Here is a 24,431-nt window from a genome sequence, read left to right on the forward strand (position 1 = left end):
TGTGATGCTGTAGATTTAGGACAGAGGAAACACTGTCAGAGTAAAGGTGCGGTCACATTGCCAAAATCTTCAGCAAGCCAAAAAAGGTCCATTGTCTATTTTCAATTATGTAGCACCACCACCTATACTGAAGTCGATTTTAAATCAAGCAGCTTTCTGTTGGTCAATGTGGCAAATTTATGTGACCAACTTGAATCCGATGCGAAATATACATGGGGAAATTTTTCGCCCTCACTTGATACACCTGATAGCTTGGATTTCTATTTTTAATTGACTGTATTTTGAACAAGTGAAATTTTGCTAAGCAAAGATTAATGTGGCCGTACCTTTAGACAGGGACCATCTACGTACATCAGTGGTACGTAGAAAAAATTAGCCTGGACCAAAGTGAAACGCATTCTTTTCAGCAGGGAAGTCACTTTGGATTTCAGACTTTGGATATGTAACGCTAAAGCGCAGGCTGCTCTGAAGAGACGTTCTGGCCTGACGTTCTGCTGAATGAGTCTTACATACAGTGAAGCACCAGAAAAGCACAGAACAGCAGAGAGGGCACCAGGGAGCCTGTATGTCATCCTAGATTCCCCCTCAGGTCTAAGCACATGTTGCTCAAGAGGAAACGAGCCATGAAAAGACGGGAAATTACACGGTGGGGGACCCATCATCAGGAGAGCATCTCATTGGTTAGACCGACGCTCACATGGGCTGCAAAAGAACAACAATAACATTCCAAACAAACATACTCCATTTGGGCACTTGGATGTAATGACAATAGATTGCTCAGTGGCACAGATGCACAGAGATGCTCAGAATCAATTAAGCTCAAACCAGCTGCGGCTACTTGGGCAATAGGAATGTTATGACAAATCAAAAACTGCCTGAGGAAAATATGGGGAAAACTTTTAAGTTGATAATGATATTGTCATTTGCAACCCATTTTAGTCCTGTATAGCATATTTCTGAAACAGGATATTCCACAAGAACAGGAAATTAGGACAGGATTTAATATAGTCCATCAGGTATTGATTGGAGGGTGAAAAATCGTCACTACACACAATCTTACAAAAGTTTGGGGTCAGTATGTTTTTTTTATGTTTTTGGAAAGAAGTCTCTTGTGCTGAACATTTTTTAAAATCAAAAATACAGTAAAAAAAAAAAACAGTAATATTATGAAATATGGTTACAATTTAAAAATAACTATTTTCTGTTTTTAAAATGTAATTTATTTCTGTGATGGTTAAGCTGAATTTATAGCATCATAACTCCAGACTTCAGTGTAGAGCCCTGCACGGAACTGTTTTCTTAAAGGACAAGTTCGGTATTTTACACTTAAAGCCCTGTTTTAAGATCGTTTCTGATGAAATAGAACGGTTAAGATTAAAATTTGGACATATGCTGCTGTCCCGAGAATTTTCGGTTTCTGTGGTCATAAAATATTAAGAGTGCAAAAGACACATTCCAAAAAAAAATGTTTACTGACCTCAAACTTTTGTACAGTAGTGTACTGTATATAGGCCTAATACATGGAAAAATAAGAGGGCTTAGTGATTTGGTATTTTTGACTAAGATATGGCACATCCCAACTGCAGCGATGCGAGAACAAGTGGCCATACAGAGCCATGAAACACTGAAACAGTGGCGCTGAGAAAGAGGCGCATCTCGGGGCTCCAGATGGGAATTTCGATTCGTCTTGTAATGACTGGAGAAGAGCAGAGGATGGTACAGACCCTCTCAGAGAACGAAGGAGCAAAGAGACAGTCATCGGAATACCACAGGGACAAAACAAAGAACAATAGATTCAGACAACCAGAGCTGAGAAAGGACAGAGGGGGAGAGAAACAAGGAGCAAAAAAAGAAAGGATGAGAGAGGATGAGTTTGACTATTTAGATGGCTAGTGTGCAAGGGGGAGGAGGAGGGAGAGAAGGAGCGAGGGAGATCCTCACTGCCGAACAGCTTGGCTTTAGGGAAGGATTATGGCTCATGGAGCTTCACTTCTGCTGGACAGGCTGACGTGGGGGGGGGGGGGGGGGTAAAAAAAGTGATTTTATTTTGGTAGGCTTTATCCTTGTGAAGCTCTGGCAGAAGGCAGAGGATGATAAAGGCGGTTTTAAAGCCTTTAACCCTTTGTCAACCCTCTCTGCTTTTAATTTGCATGGCCATTATACGTAATCAGAAAGGGATGTTTAAATAGCCCCATTAAATGTGCAACACAGACAGTGTATAAAAAATATGGGGTAGGGTGTCATGATAAAATTGGAAAGAGTAACAGGGTAAGGATTATAAAAGGTTAAAAGATTTTTGGCATTTGAGTGATTTGACTCAGTTGCACATTTCTTTGGTTCTTAGACGCCCACATCAGTCTATAAAACCACCTGCCAAAGGCACAGAAGAGCAGAAAAGACAGAAACTACACCGGAATAATTGCTCAGCTGCCTAGTGCCTATTAATTGCACAAAACATAATTCACACAAAATTACAGCTGAGGTGGAGCAAGAAAAAAGCATTGACTTGAAGCTATGGCAAGTGCCATGCAGTGGTGCAAGAACAAGTGGCTGTACAAACCCAAAAGGGACACAAAAACAGTGGCACTACAAAAGGAAAGGCAGGAATCTCTGAAACGCATTAATCTTAAGGATTCAAAAAGCACTTTTAGATATTTAGGTAAGTTAGTAAAGCTGTTCTCTGGTTTCAGGCCTTCATGCATGTAAGCCTGCAGAACCAGCTTTGCCAGATCCTGATAAAAACCCACAACAAAACGCTTCAAGGCACATGCTGGACATTTTAAATAAAATATATTATTAAATAAGAATAGTTTAAATCGTTGAATTTAATTATATATCGTGCTAATAAAGTTTATAAAGTTATCATATAAGTGTATGTTATATGTAGCCTATATCATCATTCATGTTAAAAATATATTCATCCTTATATCATTTGCGGCAATGTTATCTGGGAAAGTCCTTTCTGGGAAAAAAACTTTAATATCTTGACTATGTAACATTAATTTACCTCAATCATGCATGCTGCCCAAATCTGTCAATGGATTCCTTGAGTTAACTTGCCAAATCCATTATTAAAACATGCATGGAGACTCTGATGCCCTTACTTCATCCACCACCGCCGTACTATACTGTATAATCAGAGTTTATAATTCTATATTAAACTCTATTCACATTTTCAAATAGCTAGAATAATGTCATGATCCATAAACAATTTCAAACAGTCTGAGGGCCACAAACTGATCAAAGGACTCCAAACCTCAATCTTTCTGTCTCATGCATTTCTATTGTTTAGTTCAGATATTATTTGAGTAAATTTCATATTTTACTCTAAACAGATCCTATGCAGTACATGTTTTGAACAAGACCTCAAATAGATGCAACTTACTCCCCTGCACATATTTCTCCCAGGTTGTATTTTTGTGCTAAATAAAATGAACAAACAAACTTTACAAAAAAGTAAAAACACACTGCTGTCAGCATCCATGCATGCTTATCAATAATCCATCAAGCGTGCAGAAAGCGCATATTTAACAACACATGACAGTCACAACTAATACTCAACTCCAGACAGAAATGCTGACTGATGATAAACATTCTAACCATGGACGCTATCCTGTTGCCAAGGTATCGCGATTGCGACGCACTAAACATGTTAAAATACCCGTCTTCATTCCGTCATCAATACTGTTCAACTTGACCGGCAAACGCTTCGCGTGTTTGTACAGGTTAAACGCCATGGTAAACAACGGCTATGTCGTTTTAACTGTTCAACTTAAAATGTACAGATGTCATAACTCAGTATTAAAACCCCAATAAGAACAAATAAATAAACATAACGACCTTCCCATATGCTCTTTGCAGTTCTAGTCAACAAAACACCGTGTTCTGCTGGAGGGGAAAGCTATAATAACCTGCTATTTAAGATAATGAAGTCATGTCAGCCTAATTGAATCCTTACCTTCACTGGTAGACGCAATTTGTTTTTAATATTCTTCTCAGATCCCCTCTCGTTGCAGAGCCCCTCTTCTCTCCACTCTCTATCCGTTTAATATTGCAACAATATTGCTGCGGTCGCGAGAGCCTTCCGCGCGACTCTCTCTCTCTCCAGCAACCAGCCCCGAAGATGGAGGCGGGGCCGCGCGCTGACGTCACGCCCCCGCTAGAAGTACAGTGAGGTACAGAATCACCAAAACCACTTTAGAGCAATTCTCATTCCCGCCCCTCCCGTCTTTTCTTTCTGCCTCCATCTTCCTCTACTGTAAAAGCGACATTTGTGCTAGAAATCCATTTTCATATCAAAATAATCCGTTTTGGTGTTTGCTAAAGAAAGACCACAATAACTGTAGATCCCTTCCGCATGCTCACTGTCTCAACATATTGAAGACTGTAGGCCTATGGTTGAAATAAGAACAAACAATGAAAACTGACAAGTTTTTTTCTTTTCCTATACATCAGTACGATACACTACGGTCTCAATTACCCAGTGAACATCTAAGTGCATGAACATACACACACCCTTTGATGTAAGAGTCACTAATGGAGCCCTCAAGAGAAGCACATACATTCAAAGGAATCAGGAAATACAACTCTTGTTCATAATGCAAACTATTATTTTGCATTATTTAGATTGACATTAGGAAAAAGATTTACAATAGCAATGCAGAAGACAATGTGAGTCATTGTCTTTTAAGCCAGTTTACAATGTGTGTGTCACAGCTTGGTTCACACAGGAAGAAAAGAGAATCCAATCGCAAACAGTATTTTTATTAAATGGTTAGTTCACCCAAAATGTAAAAAAAAAGGTCATCAATTACTCACCGTCATGTTGTTCCAAACCCGTAAGACTTTCGTTCATCTTTGAAACATATGAAAGATATTTTAAATGAAATCAGAGAGATTTCTGTCCTTCCATTTGAAAGTGCATGCAACACTTTGACGCTTCAAAAAGTTCATAAAGAGATCGTAAAATTAATCCATATGAATCAAGCGGTTTAATACAAATTTTCTGAAGAGACACAAATCACTTTATATGACACATATAAATCTGGATCAATAAACAAACAGAAGCTCAACAGTATTTGCTTGATGCTTGAGAACAAATCTCTTACTGAAGCTCAAACGTGCTGCGTAACACGAGAATGAACCTCATTGGTTCTTGCTGAAGCTCAAACGTGCTGCGTAACACGAGAATGAACCTCATTGGTTCTTACAGAAGCTCAAACGTGCTACGTAACACGAGAATGAACCTCATTGGTTCTTACTGAAGCTCAAACGTGCTGCGTAAAACGAGAATGAACCTCATTGGTTCTTGCTGAAGCTCAAACGTGCTGCGTAACACGAGAATGAACCTCATTGGTTCTTACTGAAGCTCAAACGTGCTGCGTAACACGAGAATGAACCTCATTGGTTCTTACTGAAGCTCAAACGTGCTGCGTAAAACGAGAATGAACCTCATTGGTTCTTACTGAAGCTCAAACGTGCTGCGTAAAACGAGAATGAACCTCATTGGTTCTTGCTGAAGCTCAAACGTGCTGCGTAACACGAGAATGAACCTCATTGGTTCTTACAGAAGCTCAAACGTGCTACGTAACACGAGAATGAACCTCATTGGTTCTTACTGAAGCTCAAACGTGCTGCGTAAAACGAGAATGAACCTCATTGGTTCTTACTGAAGCTCAAACGTGCTGCGTAAAACGAGAATGAACCTCATTGGTTCTTACTGAAGCTCAAACGTGCTGCGTAAAACGAGAATGAACCTCATTGGTTCTTGCTGAAGCTCAAACGTGCTGCGTAACACGAGAATGAACCTCATTGGTTCTTGCTGAAGCTCAAACGTGCTGCGTAACACGAGAATGAACCTCATTGGTTCTTACAGAAGCTCAAACGTGCTACGTAACACGAGAATGAACCTCATTGGTTCTTACTGAAGCTCAAACGTGCTGCGTAACACGAGAATGAACCTCATTGGTTCTTACTGAAGCTCAAACGTGCTGCGTAACACGAGAATGAACCTCATTGGTTCTTACTGAAGCTCAAACGTGCTGCGTAAAACGAGAATGAACCTCATTGGTTCTTACTGAAGCTCAAACGTGCTGCGTAACACGAGAATGAACCTCATTGGTTCTTACTGAAGCTCAAACGTGCTGCGTAACACGAGAATGAACCTCATTGGTTCTTACTGAAGCTCAAACGTGCTGCGTAAAACGAGAATGAACCTCATTGGTTCTTACTGAAGCTCAAACGTGCTGCGTAACACGAGAATGAACCTCATTGGTTCTTACTGAAGCTCAAACGTGCTGCGTAAAACGAGAATGAACCTCATTGGTTCTTACTGAAGCTCAAACGTGCTGCGTAAAACGAGAATGAACCTCATTGGTTCTTACTGAAGCTCAAACGTGCTGCGTAACACGAGAATGAACCTCATTGGTTCTTACTGAAGCTCAAACGTGCTGCGTAACACGAGAATGAACCTCATTGGTTCTTACTGAAGCTCAAACGTGCTGCGTAACACGAGAATGAACCTCATTGGTTCTTACTGAAGCTCAAACGTGCTGCGTAAAACGAGAATGAACCTCATTGGTTCTTACTGAAGCTCAAACGTGCTGCGTAACACGAGAATGAACCTCATTGGTTCTTACTGAAGCTCAAACGTGCTGCGTAAAACGAGAATGAACCTCATTGGTTCTTACTGAAGCTCAAACGTGCTGCGTAACACGAGAATGAACCTCATTGGTTCTTACTGAAGCTCAAACGTGCTGCGTAAAACGAGAATGAACCTCATTGGTTCTTACTGAAGCTCAAACGTGCTGCGTAAAACGAGAATGAACCTCATTGGTTCTTACTGAAGCTCAAACGTGCTGCGTAAAACGAGAATGAACCTCATTGGTTCTTACTGAAGCTCAAACGTGCTGCGTAACACGAGAATGAACCTCATTGGTTCTTACTGAAGCTCAAACGTGCTGCGTAACACGAGAATGAACCTCATTGGTTCTTACTGAAGCTCAAACGTGCTGCGTAACACGAGAATGAACCTCATTGGTTCTTACTGAAGCTCAAACGTGCTGCGTAAAACGAGAATGAACCTCATTGGTTCTTACTGAAGCTCAAACGTGCTGCGTAACACGAGAATGAACCTCATTGGTTCTTACTGAAGCTCAAACGTGCTGCGTAAAACGAGAATGAACCTCATTGGTTCTTACTGAAGCTCAAACGTGCTGCGTAACACAAGAATGAACCTCATTGGTTCTTACTGAAGCTCAAACGTGCTGCGTAAAACGAGAATGAACCTCATTGGTTCTTACTGAAGCTCAAACGTGCTGCGTAAAACGAGAATGAACCTCATTGGTTCTTACTGAAGCTCAAACGTGCTGCGTAAACGAGAATGAACCTCATTGGTTCTTACTGAAGCTCAAACGTGCTGCGTAACACGAGAATGAACCTCATTGGTTCTTACTGAAGCTCAAACGTGCTGCGTAACACGAGAATGAACCTCATTGGTTCTTACTGAAGCTCAAACGTGCTGCGTAAAACGAGAATGAACCTCATTGGTTCTTACTGAAGCTCAAACGTGCTGCGTAAAACGAGAATGAACCTCATTGGTTCTTACTGAAGCTCAAACGTGCTGCGTAACACGAGAATGAACCTCATTGGTTCTTACTGAAGCTCAAACGTGCTGCGTAACACGAGAATGAACCTCATTGGTTCTTACTGAAGCTCAAACGTGCTGCGTAACACGAGAATGAACCTCATTGGTTCTTACTGAAGCTCAAACGTGCTGCGTAAAACGAGAATGAACCTCATTGGTTCTTACTGAAGCTCAAACGTGCTGCGTAACACGAGAATGAACCTCATTGGTTCTTACTGAAGCTCAAACGTGCTGCGTAACACGAGAATGAACCTCATTGGTTCTTACTGAAGCTCAAACGTGCTGCGTAACACGAGAATGAACCTCATTGGTTCTTACTGAAGCTCAAACGTGCTGCGTAACACGGTCCTTGCACATCAATCTGTTCATCATATAAAGCGATCGTGTCTCTTCATAAAATTTGGGCTAAACCGCTCAATTCATATGTATTGGTTTTTTCTCTATGATCTTTTTGAAGTCTCAAAGTATCAGTTGCATAGCTGTCTATGGAGGGACAGAAATCTCTCAGATTTCATTTAAATATCTTCATCTGGGTTTCGAAGATGAATGAAAGTCTCATGGGTTTAGAACGACACGAGGGTGAGTAAATGATGACAGAACTTTCAATTATTTATATCTCTTTAAAAGAAAGCAAAACACTCAAGAATACGCCATGGGACAATGAAGATAATGAGGGGTAAAACAAGGCACAGGTTAACTAATAAGAAAGCATATCAACCCACAACCAAATATGTAAATAAATAAAATAATCTGTCATGGTAACTCAAATGTCCTTGAGTCTTTTAAATTGGACTCTTGTAGTGTATCTAAAATAAGCCAGCAAAAGATTACACAGCAACTTTGTTCAGCTAGTATGGATTGTTAGTTAGCAGAATGAATTGCTTGGTCAATCTGCCACCTATAGACAAAAAAGCACAATACAGCTTTTATAAGAACAAATGACACATTCACATTCACTTACACTGCTAGTCTTGCCACCTCTCTTCCATATTAAATTTAGTAGTGACACTACTAATTTTTCAGTGTGACAATGGACGAAATACATTTAACACTTCCAAATACAGCAGCTATTTTTCAGAAAAGCTGACTGACTATCACATAAAAGAATCAACGGTTATCCATTTAAATTTTAATGCATGACAAAGTAAGATTATAGATGGAACTAAATCAATAGTTTTCTGTGACTATACAGTAGGCCTATATCATTTGCAAGAATATTTGAGAATCTCAATCTTTCCCCAGGGAGAGAGAGACAGAGAGAAGAGAGCTAGAGGAGGAGAGAGAACGAAATGAGTTTCCTGAAGAGGAGATACAGCAAATGGGTAAAAAAAAAAAAAAAAAAAAAAAACCCATAAACGATAATGAACATTCCCCCTCTCCTTAATCTCCTCCATCCCCCCTCTGAGAGCCGGGAGTCTGCAGCCTGCAGGAAGGATGCTGCTAATTTCCTTCTTTATTGAATTGAGCTGGACACACACGTCCTGCAGGGCCGACCAGCCTCCTCGCCACATCCTCTGCTCTCGCTCCTACTCATCCAAGGGCCTCTTTGTTAATTATTCTGCTTATTTGTGTGACTCTCTGAGTTTCTCTCTCTATTCTTTTGCCATTTCTATATCTCAGCACTTAGTCTGTCTCTTACTCTGCCTTTCTCCATCTGCCTCTTGGCACTTTCTGCAAATAGAGTACAAAATAGGACATTTAACAATGAAAGGAGGAGCTTAACCCTAAAATGATCATCACTAGCTTTAGGAGGTCAAATTGTATTATATAAACGGTTTAATTTTACTCTACTGTTCAAAAATTTTAGGTCAGTTGGATTTTTTTTCAAATAAATTAATATTTTTATGCAGCAAAGATGCACTAAACTGAGACATCAAAAGAGACAGTAAATATTTAAAATCTTACAATAGATTTCTATTTCAAATAAATGCTGTTCCTTTGGACTTTCTGTTAATCAAAGAATCCTGAAAAATAAAATAAAAATAATAAAGCAGCACAACTATGTGTAATAATAATAAACGTTTCTTGAGCAGCAAATCAGCATATTAGAATGATTTCTGAAGGATCATGTGACACTGAAGACTGGAGCATCACAGGAATAAATTACAATATATTCAGATGGAAAACAGTTCTTTTAAATTGTAATAATATTTCACAATATTACTGTATTTTACTACAATAAATCAAAATATTTTTGATCAAAAAGATGCAGCCTTGATGAGCTTTAAAGACTTTCAAAAGCATTACATAATCTTACCAACCTCAAACTTTTGAATGGTAATATACATTCAAGTTTTTGATTTTTGCAACCTTTTTATGTATATTATTGTTTTTATGCGTTTAAAGCTAACTAGTTTTCAACCAATGTTAATGATAGATAGGTTGGATAATAGCTTATCTAACATATCTAGGTATCACAAAAAAAAGGTAATGGGATAAAGAGCTGTACCCTATTTTATAGAGCTTTTTGCGCTTTCAACTGCCAGCTTCTCTTGTCATGGCCCACCCTTTGGAGACAAAAACTGCAATAGGACATTTCTCACACACACACACAGACACACACACACACACACACACACTTCCTGTCTGCTCCCTGCAATTTTCGAAAAAGCAAACCCTCTCACACAAAAGGTGTGTATTCAAAACATAGATTCCTAAGCATTGTGTGTTTTTTTATAAGGACATTTTATATAAGAGACTCATGGAAGAATTTCACAGTAAATTGAAAGCAAATAACTGCAGTGCACAGGTAGATTCTAAAATAAAAGCAAATGTCTGTGGCACATCTTGTCTTGCACTGGCTTCATAATAACAGGAAAATAGAAGCAGTTTAGTGAAATCAAAAAGACTAGCTTAGACCAGTCTTAATGCTGGTTCAGGCAGTAGTGGTTATAGTGTTGCCTGGTTATGTGCTAGGAACAGTAATGCCAACAAGTGAAGTTAGTAAACCATCATTGTTATTTTGCAACCCTGTTATCAATATTTGGTCTAAAAATGCCCAAATGTTGTTTAAAACCCTGATTTGCATGATGTTTCAACAATTAACATTAAATGAACATCAACATGAAATACACTCTTAAAAATAAAGATTCCAAAACAGGGGTTTTCACAGTGATGCCATAGAAGAATCATTTTTGGCTCCCCAAAGAACCTTTCAGTGATCAGTTCTTAAAAAAAAAAAAATTATTTCTTTTTAAACATTTTAAAAATCTAAAGAACCTTTTTCCATTATAAAGAAGCTTTGATGGAATATAAAGGTTCCAAATATGTATCAAGGTTCCATGTTCAATGAATAAAGGTTCTTTGTGGAACCATAAATGTCAATAAAGAACCTTTATTTTTAGTGTAAAATTAAAATAAGATAAAATTCAATAAATTCAAAATTGCGTGTGTGCATGACTAAGTATGGCTTGCTTTTCTTTGTTAGATTGGTACTTCACCGGTGTTCTCACACCTCAACTAATTAGCAAGCTGCTCAGAAAACTGGTTAATTAGATCAGAACAAACTGCCATTCCTTCTAAATACTATACCAAACTAATTCATATCCACCCACGGGTGGCCAATATGACAATATGAGTCCATGTTACTGCATATTACCTGGCTGGAGTAAATGCTGAAAGTGCCTGAAATACCTGTCAGTAATGTACAACACCCACAATTATTACTGCACCATCTGGATGGACTGAAAGGAGATGTGGATGTCTGTCGGTCAGTGAACACTGAATACTAGAGAAGACTGCTTTACCTGCTCGTTGTTGTTCATGCACTGTAGTTTCTTCTGTTTCAGGTAGGTTGTAGTGAGGGGCATATTGTAGTCTATGAGCTCGGCCGCCAGAGAGGTCGGTTGGTTGTTCTCTGAGAAAGCATGAGAGTTACAACAGTGAGGCCATACATATTTTTCGTGACAGGACAAGTCAATAATTCTGTTGTTATACCTGAGAATCACATAAAGAGTGTTATTTCTCTAAGATGTCACTAGAGGGCAGTATCTGCCCCAGTGTTTTCTACAGGCACACTTCTGCCATTGCCAGATTAACAATGCCAAATAAAAGGCCTAATTATATGAAATGCATATGCAAATTACATTAATATGCATCGAGGAAATGTATAGAAATTTAAACCCACTCTCCCCCAACAGCTGTCCTCCCCCCCCCCCATCAAAAGCTACTATGAGAAAAAAATCATTGTGAATGTTTGGAAAGATAATGATGATAATGCTTCTGACGGTGACGATAATGACGACTGATTTGTTTTTGTTTTTTTATTAATCTGTGTGTGTGTGTTTGTGATTAATGCACACATATACACTTAATTTTAAGTGCACTCACACAAAGAAGTGCACTTATGGTCTCCACAAGTGTTCTTAAGAGGGTCAAAAACACATTGCAAGGAATTCTCAACAATTTCCTTTAGACTTTGTAAATATGGAGGCTTTTTTAGTCTTTTAACATCCTTCTTATTATGGATTTTATCAGCTTTGAGTTAAAAGAGCCATGAAGCAACCCATTACCTGCTGATAATCTCACGCACACATACACACACACAGGCTATCAGTAATGGATGAGCTGTTTGCTGTGTATTGATTAACCTCATTTTCTCATTTCATATGGATTTAACACAATAAACAAAAGAAAAACTGTTCCTGCAGGAACTAGATCATCACTAAACCAACATAACAATGGTTAAAGACAAAAGTGGTTCTCTTACGAGAGTATCTCTCGTACTGCGTAATAGCTTTACGCTAGGGGAAAACTCTTTTCCACGAGATATTGAAGCCAAAAATTATCCTTAATTTTTTATTAATGTAAAACGCTTTGCAGCAGCAAGCAGACATAGGCGAAACCAGCTTGTACCAGCCTAACAAGCATATTTATAAGGTGAGACCACGCCCTTTCTGGCGGGACGTGACGATATGGGCGCGAATTGCCCCCATTGGTCATTACGTCACGCAGAGTCTCTCTCGATAGGCTGCTGCATTTGCCGCAAGAGCAACCAATAGGCGCGCAAGCTGTTTCGCCTATGTCTGCTTGCTGCTGCAAAGCGTTTTACATTAATAAAAAATTAAGGATAATTTTTGGCTTCAATATCTCGTGGAAAAGAGTTTTTCCCCTAGCGTAAAGCTATTACGCAGTACTCGTTCCCTCTCTAGAGAGAACCGAGGTTACGTTAGTAACCGAGTACGTTTTCAGGCTTCTAGTTTTGTCAGGCTGCTAAAAAGTCTTCCTGATGAAGTTGTCCAATACATTTTTCACCTAGGCTGGAACTGCAAAAACTTATGATAAAAGCTATAATTGTTGTTTGGTCACTAATCTGTCAAAAAATGCAAAGAAATGCAACAAAAAAGAAAACAATGAAGACAAACAAGTCAACGTAAATTACTGAAGGTATGGTAACGTCATACCTTGTGAAAAAGAAGTTCACTTAAGCATACTTTTAAAAAGAGCACTTACTACAGAAATAATATACTTGAGTGCAAAAAGACACTTATTTCCATGCTATATTTATATTAAATGCACTTAGTTGAACTTAAGTATACTTAAGTGGGTCAAAATCATTGATTAATCGATTTGACTGCACTATTCTGTTATCTTTGAAATATGGTTAAAGACTGCTGTTTGTACTGACAAGCATTTATGGTCAATTTTATAATGATGGAGTTGCTATATTCTATATTAATTTCAAACGTAATATTAAATTACACAACAGTTAAAATTACAATCAAGTACTTTACATGTACATTAGTCAACACATCAAAATAAGTGTACTACTTTAAAGCACATTTTAAATATTTACGTTTTAATATGTTGTTGTGCTTTAAAGTTAAACTTTTAATTTGACATTATTAAATTATTTAAGTGTTAAGAAACAGTCATGAAAGTGAACCCTCAATAAGTACTCTTAAGTGGCTTTTTATTTAATTAATATTATATTATCTGCAAGTGCACATTTTCACAAGGGATTGCTAGCAAGTAGCCTTCACACTCAACCTGAGAAACCTAATACTGTAATACTAATAAAAAAATAAAAAATATCAAATTATACTAAATTGAAAAATTCTCCTTTAAAACACATTATTTTATTTGAAGATTGGATCAAGAGGATGTTGAGGTAAACAAAACAAAAAACAATAAATCGCTTATATTTAGCTATTATGCCATACATCTGTCAGCTAAAGAAATTACAGTTGGGAAAAATCATGTATTGACATTTTATCACATCCTCAACATGTACTACTACTATCACTTCTTCAGTATCTGTGCATAAATAGCACATTAAGCTGTACAACAGAAATAGATATGTGGATAAAAGAGCTGATATCAACCACGGCCTGAGTGTCAATTAAAGACAGAGCGGGTTTACAGTAATTAATTACTTTGAATAATTCAGCGCTGAACTTTCGTACGGCCGGCTGGAGCAAGGGAGGGGGAGGTCTGTGCACCCCCATGGGCAAGAAGCCAATTAGAAGCTCTCTTTATGAGCAACACCCAACCTAAGCCCGCAACGTTGACACAACACTGACAGTTCAGGCCTGGGAGGTGTTTCCTCTGTTTATCTCAGCGAGCGGGGCATTTGAGGGCAGTTCTTCTGATTAGCAACCCGCACTGCTGGGTTCGGACTAACTGGGAATGCAGCTTCGCCAAAATGACAAAATAACAGTTTTATCCATTCAATTCTCCAATCCAATGAACATCTCCCAATCAAATCCCTCCCCCCATTGGATTCCACCCACAATCAGAGGGATTTCTACACTCTCTGTAGAAATAATCTGGTTTCAGAGGCATTTTCTTTGTTAAAGGGCCTGTAATTGGGTTAATTGTCATGTGTAGGGAGGCTAGCAGGACACTCCAGTGACTGCAGCCTAATCAGAGGGTGTTGGGATGAATGTGTGCGAGGGGGAGGAGGTGTGACCAGAGGGGGTTTCATTAGCTTCAGGCTGGCACGACGGGGGGAGCTCGTTACAGGGTGGGCAGGGGACAAAAGGAAAGAGAGGGGGTTTTCTTAACAAAGACAATGAGCTGTCCAATGAAGCATTATAGGTATGAATATGTTTTAAATATATGGGAATGAACGGATTCTAGCTTTTCAGCTCTCTTTGGAGTCAAGATGATGTACGCAAACCGCCCTTGATAGAGTTAATACCTAAAGGTGTAAACCCGTCCTATAGTAAATCTAAAGTAATCTAGATTGGTCTATGTGTGTGTGTGTGTGTGTGTGTGTGTGTGTGTGTATTTGGTGTGATACCTTTGAACTCTGCTCCACTGGGGCTGATGTGCATCCTCTTCTGACATTCTCCACAGCTCATCAGGAAACGGGTCACCGCCTCTCTGGGCAGAAACGCATACGTCTCCGCTATCTGACACACAAACACACCATTTTAAACTTCACATCAGGATCTTTTAGACTCACTGATCCTACAAACTCAAACTCGAGTAGTGCCAAAGCTTAATGTATGGTAAAATGTTCTCAGATCAGACATGACAGCAACAATTTATAAGAAAGATGGAACAGGGATGATTATGGAAAAAAAAATGCAGTTTACAGTTACCAAAACAAGAAAAGAAATGAAACCCATAAATCAGCTGGGACTATTTTGGAGGTTTCATTTGAGTTGTACAAGAGATATGCACAAGCAACCATCTGCTGTATAGCTGCTATTACTTGAAATGTTAAAATGTATTGATTTTCTTTTTCTTTTTATGTATTTATTTATTTATTTTCATTTCTGGAGATTTTTTATAGTGGATGTGCACAAGTAATAACCTAGGTGCCATTATTTAGATGTTAAAATTATGATTTCTTTTATTTATACAGTCTTTATTTTTTTTATTTTTCCAAAGGCACTGATCGTAAAGTTTAGCTAATTTGTGAAACCATTAATGGTAATGTGATGTTGTTCAATATAACTAACTATAAACATATACGTGTCAAACTCATTATTTTACCGTACATTTTAATTGGTTACTTGTTTATGTATACAGTACTTATCAATATTATGCATATTTGAGACACCTAATATCTATGAGAGGTGCAGAGTAAAAATAATTTATTCCCATTTTCTCTTAGCAAAGAGCTGTAGAGAGGCAGTAACAGGAAACACAAGTGATGAATAGTTTGCAGACAGGGTGTGAATGCTTAGAGATTTTCTTAGGATACTGTCATCAAGTGGACTAATAATCCCTGAGAGACTATACAGACATTTTTACACAAACACTCACACCTCTCCTCACGTCACATCACGCTTATCTACGCTGTCTATATGAAGGGTGACACTTTACTTTAGTGAGAATGCTCATAATAGTCCTTGTCAAAACATTTCTGTGTCACATATATACAGAGAGATCCAAAAGTCTGAGTCATTGAAAATCAGTGAAACATTGAAAATGTCCATTGAAAAAAAAAAGTAATTTTTTTGAAAAAAAAAAAACATTTATATAAAATGTTACAAGTTTGCAATTCATGGAGGTCACTAAACAATTAAATAAATCAGTGACATTGATCATGTGACTCTGTACAGGGCGTCAGTGGTTCTTCCATTAAGCTCAAGATCCTTTTTTGGATCATGTTAAATCATGCTGGAGAACATGATCATCAGCTTGAACGCATGCGTATAGAGTTCATGCATCTTGTTCAATACTAAGACTAAGACATTCATGTTATTTTCTAATTTTTTGATTAATTGTTTTGCTGATACAAGTAAAAAAACAAACAAAAACAAAAACAAAAAAACAAGCATTTTCACTAGTAGTCTGGTCTCAGACCTTTGGACCTCACTGTATTTGCACACATTGAAAGATGATATTTGGTTTTATATTCTTTCACATATACACTCTCACAGCCAAACATTGCCATATAGTGTAAAACAATGCATCATTTGAAAGTTATACAGCATTAACTACTATCAACACAACAAATCCTCTTCAAAAAAATAATTTATGGAGTTGTTTATTCATCATCACCCCTCAAAGCTTTGCAAAACTGTATATATTTCTTTTATATTTTACATCTTCGTTTTCATGTCTGTTTCTCCCTCCTCCACCTTTCTGCCATTAAACTGGACAAAGAAAAAGAGAAAGTACACCCCCACATTGAAGGTCCCTCGTGTCCCTCTAATCTCCCATGAGGCTCTAACAAACCAGCACGGGTGGCCATAGAACCACAGCTGGAGGGTATAACACATGTATGTGTGTGCATTACGAAGACAGAAGCTGAACTAAACATACAAGCCCCACTGAAGCACTGATACAAGAGCCAGAAAAAAACCCTGATCTTTCTCCTTTCTAGTACCCTGATTCCTCCAGGAGATCCTAAGATGAGCAGGGACAGAAATCCTGATGCCCAGGAAAAAGCTCTGCTCGTGGCCCTGCCCTCCCCTCACAGACCAACAGCTGTCAGGCGCGAGAGGAACAAGGGACAGTGTGGAGGACACAATATATTTGCATGCGAGTCAAAGACTAAAACATACATCACAGAAATTATTAATGCAACACAACCAAAAACAAACTAATTTATGCATTTATTGGAGTAACGTGTGTAAATGTATGCGAGCGCAAACATGCACTTTTGTAGCTGTCCAAAAGAGGGCAGTAGCAGCACTGGACCTCTGCACAACCCCCACACCAGGTGAGAGCAGCCCATGCCACTCTCACTTCCCATTTTTCCATGACAGCACGTGTGATACAGAGTTCTAAAGATGTTCACCATCACCACCACAGACCTAAATACATCGAACTTATCTCTGCTTACAACAATGCAGAAAAAGAAAGATAGAAAGAAAGATAGAAAGGCAGAAAGATAGAAAGAAAGAAAGAAAGAAAGAAAGAAAAAAAGAAATGCAGAAAGAAAGAAAGAATGAAAGAAATGCAGAAATAAAGAAAATGCAGAAATGAGGAATAAAAGGCCAGAAAAAAGACAGAAATGCAAATAGAATTTAAAAAAAAAGAAATACAGGATACAAAAACATGCAGAATGAGAATGCAAGACAAAAATATAAAATGTTTAGAATGCAGTAAACACAAATGCAGGAAAAAATTAAATAAAAAATTGCAAAGGAAATGCAAAAAAGAGAGAACGCAGAAAGAAAGAAAAAGAAATCCAGAAATGCAGACAAAGAAAGAAATGCAGAAAGAGAGAAAATAGAAAAGAAAATGCATAAATTATCAATATAAAGACAGAGACAAAAATGCATAAATGGATAAAAGAAACACAGAAAGAAAAATGAAATGCAAAAACATGCAGAATGAGAATGCAAGACAAAAAAATAAAAATGCAGAATGCAAAAATAAAAAATGTTAAAAGAAAAATGCAAAAAATAAATAAATAAATGAAGAAATGCAATAAGAAATACAGAAAGAAATGCAGAATGAAAGAAATGTAGAAAGAAAGAGACGCAAAAAGAAGAAAACGCAGAACGTAAGAAAATAAATAAATACAGAAAGAAAAGTAATGCAAAAAAAAAAAAAAACATGCAGAAGAATGCAGAAAACAAAATGTAGGAGGAAAAAAGCAGAAAAAAAGAAAGAAAAAGTCCCACATAGTCCCTCCAGCTTTCATTTATCAGGTAATATGTATTCTGACTGATTCACCCAAAACTCACAGAGGCCAGTGATTCTCTGCTGCGAATCACACCAGGACAACACACAGCAGGAGTGCAGCACACACCACGAGCCACTCGCTTCTGCTCAGAAGACTCACAGAGGAAATAAATCAAGCTGACAGAGAACAGGACACTCTAAGTGACTGGCAGATACAGGCGGTCAAAAAGGGCCACACGGGGTATTAAATCTAACCTGCACTAGGCCATAAACATACTTCCATGACTGATCAGAGACAATGAGAGATAAGTTCCTCGCTTTACTCACCGCTTTATATGTTTTCTTCTGCCCGGCATGTTTGGGTGCTTTGGCTGGGTCGGAGCTGATCTCCACGTGCATGGCATAGATGATGTCATAGAAGTCCTCCACCACAGCCACCCTCTTCAGAGAGGAGCTCTCGGACCCCGAGCCCCCGTCCACACACTGAAATCAGACAGACGGGGACATTTCCTTAACATGCCTAAGCAACAGCACATGTTATACTTATACTCTAACTTCTAAACAGCCAATTTAAAGTCAAATAATAATTATCACTGCACATAATTCTGTCATGTAAAACAGCAGTGCTTTGGTAATATATAATTAGGGCTACCTTTGTTATCTTTTGAAATTAAACCGGTTGAACACAGTTAAAATCGTTTAACAAAGTTAATATATGTACCCGTTTTGACATTACAATACCTTCATTCTTTTTAGTGTGACTGGTTGAACTAATAGTGCCAGCACAGATGTCTGTGTTCAAACACCAGATTCTCGTTTAGCGGTAAATGACGGGAAAAGACCTTAATGGCTAATTTATGTATAAATACAATTTGGAGGGGACAACTGCAAATTGGAATTTAATAATCATCAAAGCACAACATGTCCAAAAGATCAACTATGAGCAAATTGCACTGTTAATAAGAGGACCAGAGCTACTGCCAACTGCTATGGGCAAGAGACAAAAATAACATTGCTTTCTTTTTTAACCAAACAGTAGGTGGGCCCCATTGACTTACATAATGGGGCCCACCTACTGTCTGGTAACCGACATCCTTCAAAATATCTTCTTTTGTGTTCAGCAGAAAAAGAAATTCAGACAGGTTTGGAACAACTTGAGATGATGACAGAATTTTCATTTTTGGGTAAGCTATCCCTTTAATTAATCCATGTACACATTTCATTTAAAAAAAAATTTTTTTTACCTTATAATGTTCTTCCAGTGAAGCAACAGACTACTCTCTACTGTTTCAATCATTGATACAGTACAAAGATCTTTTCCAATCATTAAGTCTGCGTAAACCTACCCCTTTTTTTCCAATTGACTACAAGATTGCATTCAGATCTTCCTCCATCCAATCAATAACCGTCCCGGTCCAAATCAACATCCGCATCTTCCTTTCCTTCCATCACCTGTGTCACATGCAGGGATCCTCTTCTCCATCCTTGATTCTTCACCTTCATCATATCCCCCACTCAGACCCCTCCACCCCCCAGTACAGGGCCATGGGGTTAACTAAGGGTGTATCAGCAATGCAGCATCTCACCATTCATTTTAGCGTTAATTATAACTTAAAGGTAGGGTAGGCAATTATCGGAGCAGCTAGCAATAGCAAGTTAGCTTTGAAAGCATGAGATCCTTTCCTTCAGTGTGTCTCCAAAGCCAAGCCTTCTTGAACACATGAACGCGTATAGCAGAGTAGGGGTGGAACGGTACATGTATTCGTATTGAACCGAAACGGTACGGGCGTCACGGTTCGGTGCACAAATTTACACAGAGAATACACGGTATAAAAATAAATAAAACTCGCGTGCAAATTAATTAATGTAATGCGGAACTACTGTTAGATACACGGGTTCTTTAGGGACACATAATCTGTACCATCGGCTTAGCTCTGAACGCACGTTGACTTCAAACGTTGGCTTTATACGCGCGTCCTATTCGCTTTATGGTGTGTTCACACCGAACGCGAATAGAGCGTCAAATACGCGTCTATCGCGACGCTTGAACATTCGCTCGAGTTCAAATTTTTCAACTTGCGCGGAAGACATTCGCGGCAAACGCGTCACCCAATTCGCGTCATTCGCAATGCCCGGCGCGAATCATGCGTCTATTCGCGTCTTTGCATTAACTTTGTATGTAATCTACTCGCGCAAATAATTTAATTCGCGTTCGATGTGAACACACCATTAGACTAGCGTCGAACTAGACGCGATAGACGCAAATTTGACGCTCTATTCGCGTTTGGTGTGACCGCATAATGAACAGGCTGCGATGTCAAGATTCCAATGCTGGAGTGTGTGCGTGCGCGAGAGAGAGAGAGAGAGAGAGAGAGAGGGGCGCGGGTGCGATCGAACAGGGGAAACATAAAAAACATACTCCGTCATTTTGTTCATACAGATCATTAAACCTGCAAAGTGTTTACTTATATTTGTGTACACTCGCAATAAAACACAACATTGTGCTTTTGTCACACTGTAAACTCTTGTCAAACTGTAACCTACAACTGTCACCGAACCAAAATCACACACACACAACACACACACACACACACACACACACACACACACACACACACACACACACACACACACACACACACACACACACACACACACACACACACACACACACACACACACACACACACACACACACACTGTTTTAAAGGCAAAACATATTTATCCAACTCCATTTCAAAACAGTCTGTGGGTCCCATCTTTTGGACATTCATCATATTGCATTGGTTTTCATTTCTTGTCCTCGGAGCACTAATCTTACACATTCTACATTGATTAAAAAAGAAAATCGAATGTGTTTTTAATAGTAGTATTATTTTATACAGAAATCAATTATTTAAAAGATGAGAATAATGTTACATTGTTAATTAATAATGTTAATTAAAATTAAGGAAAACAAATATATTGATCTGAAATATAGCAAAATAATTTTAAATTAATTCAGGTACAATTACCAAACATATCGCAAGGTCTTTTTGTCTTTTTATTAATTTAATTAATAAACTAATTATATAAAACTATTGTCAGTGCACTACAAATAAACTGGTTCTATGCCTTTATTAATAAAACTTATTTAAAAAATACAATGCCTTCTGCATTTTTGTTTTGCTTTTCCCTCCATTGTACCGAAATCGTACCGAACCGTGATGCCTGAACCAAGGTATGAACCGAACCGTGACTTCTGTGTACCGTTCCACCCCAATAGCAGAGTTTACAAAGCGTCATAAGACAGAGTTAAAATCGGGCAGAATGCAATGATTGGATGAACATTTTATGGTCCTATGCCTTCCACTGATGATATATACATATAAATACATTTAGACCACTTAACTAAGTGATTGCTATCAAGAGACTTGCAACCAGCATGACAAAAAACATTCCTGGAACAAATCGCCTACCCTGCCTTTAAGTAATGTATACATGAATCTGGATACATTTGAAAATACATGTTTTTCTCTACGGTTTGGCCCACACTCAAACAGTGATTTTGTCCAGTGAAAACTGAGCTTTTTGAAGATGCTCTCCAATGTGGATAGATTTGAAGCACTCTTTCACATTGTATATGGACTGTGAAAACAGAAGCATTTGAAAAAGATGTTGTACCTATTTGTCTATGACTATGTTATATACTGTTATGTGCCAACTATGTGCTATTCACTTTCAGTGTCGCTAAATGTTACTTTGTACAATCTCAATATTGCATTCCTGCAGAGATGACAGAAAATGTACTTTCAATTGCTGTCCTGCATCAAATCATGAGGGCAAATGCGTTTAGGCCATACATGGAATGCCCGACTGAGTGCAACCTGGACGCACCAGTAAGTAGTGGGATATTTTTCTAATAAAACGGCAGAGGAATAGAATAAGAGCTTTATTCTGTCTGGTCTCTCTGCATCATCTCAGTGAGTTTTAATTACGTTTTACGCATGTGCAGTAAGATGATTTAAGCTGGTTTGGACAAGAAACTTTTGGAAAAGAATTTAAAAAGCTAGTGTGGATGGAGAATGTTTTGAAACGAAAACGCAGTTTTAAAATGTATCTGTATTCAAATAGAAATAGCCTTATATTCCACCTGCAAATAATCATGTTACAGTATAAGAATAGTTGTGCACTAAACATGAATCTACCGACGTGGGCGCGGAGTGCGTTCTGATACGCGATGAGTCGCTGCAGTAATGTGACATGCACTCACACATGTTTACTGCTGGATTCCACTCCACTACATTAACTTCAGGAGATAGGACACGTGTGCCAGGCTCTGCCAATGTGTGTGTGTGTGTGTTTGTTATAAATTCATGCTGCTGTAGCATGATGCCGCCCGGCCTTCAACCCCCCCCCCCCCCCCCCCCACCCCCACCCCACCCCCACCCCCCTTTTCCCAGCGTTGCGGGGCACATCAGCGGCCTGGGACGATAGTGCGTTTGACAGCAGCAGCCCAACCACACGCGCCAATGTGGGACACAGGAGGGAGGGGGTCAGCACAGTACCTTCAGGCACGGCAGACAGGACACTCGCGCATGCCTGTACACACACACAGGGTGCACCTCAAGGCAGAGAGGACAGGATAGAGAGAGATCCCCCTTCCCCCAACGCCTACACGGGGTCAAAGTCACCGAAACCCTGAGAGGGTAAAACCAGGCTGTCCTGCACACACACTCAGAGCCCGACATTAGCATTGTCTTTGTGCCACTGCAGCATGGCATCTTGTGTTAAAAATGCAAATGCACGGATATAAATTAAGTGCAATCTTATTGCATCAAAAGTAAAGACATCATGGCTGCATCTGAAATGCATCATGGCACGTGTGGATTTAGGTTTGCGTAACATCCTGTCCACTGAGTAGCCTTCATTCAGTGGATTTTTAAAGGCAGCAATGCATCCTTCACTGCCAGTGAAATCCCACAATCCTGTGCAGCATTTGGTTGGAAGAACAAAAATGGTGTCTGATGCTTAAAATGGTGTCTGAAAGCAATAAATGAGTTTATAAATGTGCATTTTTTCATCTCGTCAACCAATACATAAACGCTACAGTTATTTAGAATCTGCTTCTGAGAGGGTAATAAACAAGAAATAAACAATGTTCATCAACTTTTAAAAGGGTAAAAATACTTTTTTGTTGTTAACAAAAGCAGAGTGTACAATCAAACTCAGTATTTCAAACAGCATTTAGGGCAGGGGTGCACATAACTGGTGCGCATGAGTGGTTAAAATAAACTATGCGTAGCAGAAAACGTGGAAGGAAGCGCTTCTGAGTACCAACATTTTTGGGGACAGGAACACGTTTACTTACTGGAGTAGGATTTTTCCTCCATCTCTGGTAAGATAGCAATCATGATGATAAGCGTGTTCATTCATAATTAGGGGTGCAACGGATCGCAGTTGATCCGTCGCTTAGTATCTGCTTTCATGCTGAGCTTAATATAAATATAATAAAAGTTCCATATTCTTGGGCAGTTTCCATTTTTTATGTTTTTTTTTGTTTTGTTTTTTTAGTAGTAGTAATCATTTCCATGATTTTAATGCTGTTTTTGTTTGTTAGTTTGAAGCTGTATTAGGACACTACTCGATTTCCACTGACTGACCAGGCAGGAAGGCACCATTTTGGACACAACTAAATGAACAAAATGAGCAAGGGGAATTATTCCTTCACTGCACTTCCACCTCTATAAGCGGATGCTTGTGCTGTTTTTAAAGCCTCACACTTTTTCTTCCTCCAGCTATGCTGCCATTCCTCCCCCATTCCCTTCATCCCCCCCCTCCCCTCCCCTCCCTCTACAAGCACTAGCACCTCTAACCCAGAACATCACTGTCTTTCTCCCGCACTCCATCTCTCCCTCTGCTCTTCCAGGCCCTTGTTCCTTCCAGCAGCACCAGATAATTACAGCTTTCCCTTTTTCCCTTTTAATCTCTCCCTCAACACTCTCTCCTTTCTGCTACTCTGTTTCTCTCTTGCTTCCACTCCCAGGTCCCGGACCAAACAGCCCTGTTGCTAGGAGACAAGCTGGGTCGGAGCAGGAGAGGCAACGGCAGCTCCCCCACGTCTCCGCCTCTCTGGAAACAAGGGATGGAGGGATGGTGGAAGAGTTCAGTGGAGGGGAGAAGCCCTTCAGACATGTGTGCTCAGCCAACAGGAAGAGACAGACACCGACCCCCCACTGATATACAGACGTCCAAACAAACAACAATGACAAAA

At 39.0% G+C, this 24,431-nt stretch overlaps 1 protein-coding gene across 1 annotated transcript in view; it reads right to left on the reverse strand.

Annotated features, from left to right (window-relative positions):
- nol4lb (nucleolar protein 4-like b) overlaps window positions 1–24,431 on the reverse strand; it is a 111,802-nt gene that overhangs the window by 75,682 nt on the left and 11,689 nt on the right. Inside the window, exons 2-4 of the mRNA XM_056238225.1 lie at window positions 18,506–18,661; window positions 14,889–15,000; window positions 11,392–11,501 (exon numbers count right to left, since the gene is read on the reverse strand). Coding sequence (XP_056094200.1) covers window positions 11,392–11,501; window positions 14,889–15,000; window positions 18,506–18,661 — 378 coding nt within the window. The remainder of the gene's footprint in view (window positions 1–11,391; window positions 11,502–14,888; window positions 15,001–18,505; window positions 18,662–24,431) is intronic.

Source organism: Rhinichthys klamathensis, unplaced genomic scaffold (assembly GCF_029890125.1).
Source record: "Rhinichthys klamathensis goyatoka isolate OS25496 unplaced genomic scaffold, OSU_Roscu_1.1 h1tg000510l_1, whole genome shotgun sequence".
NCBI lineage: Eukaryota > Metazoa > Chordata > Actinopteri > Cypriniformes > Leuciscidae > Rhinichthys > Rhinichthys klamathensis.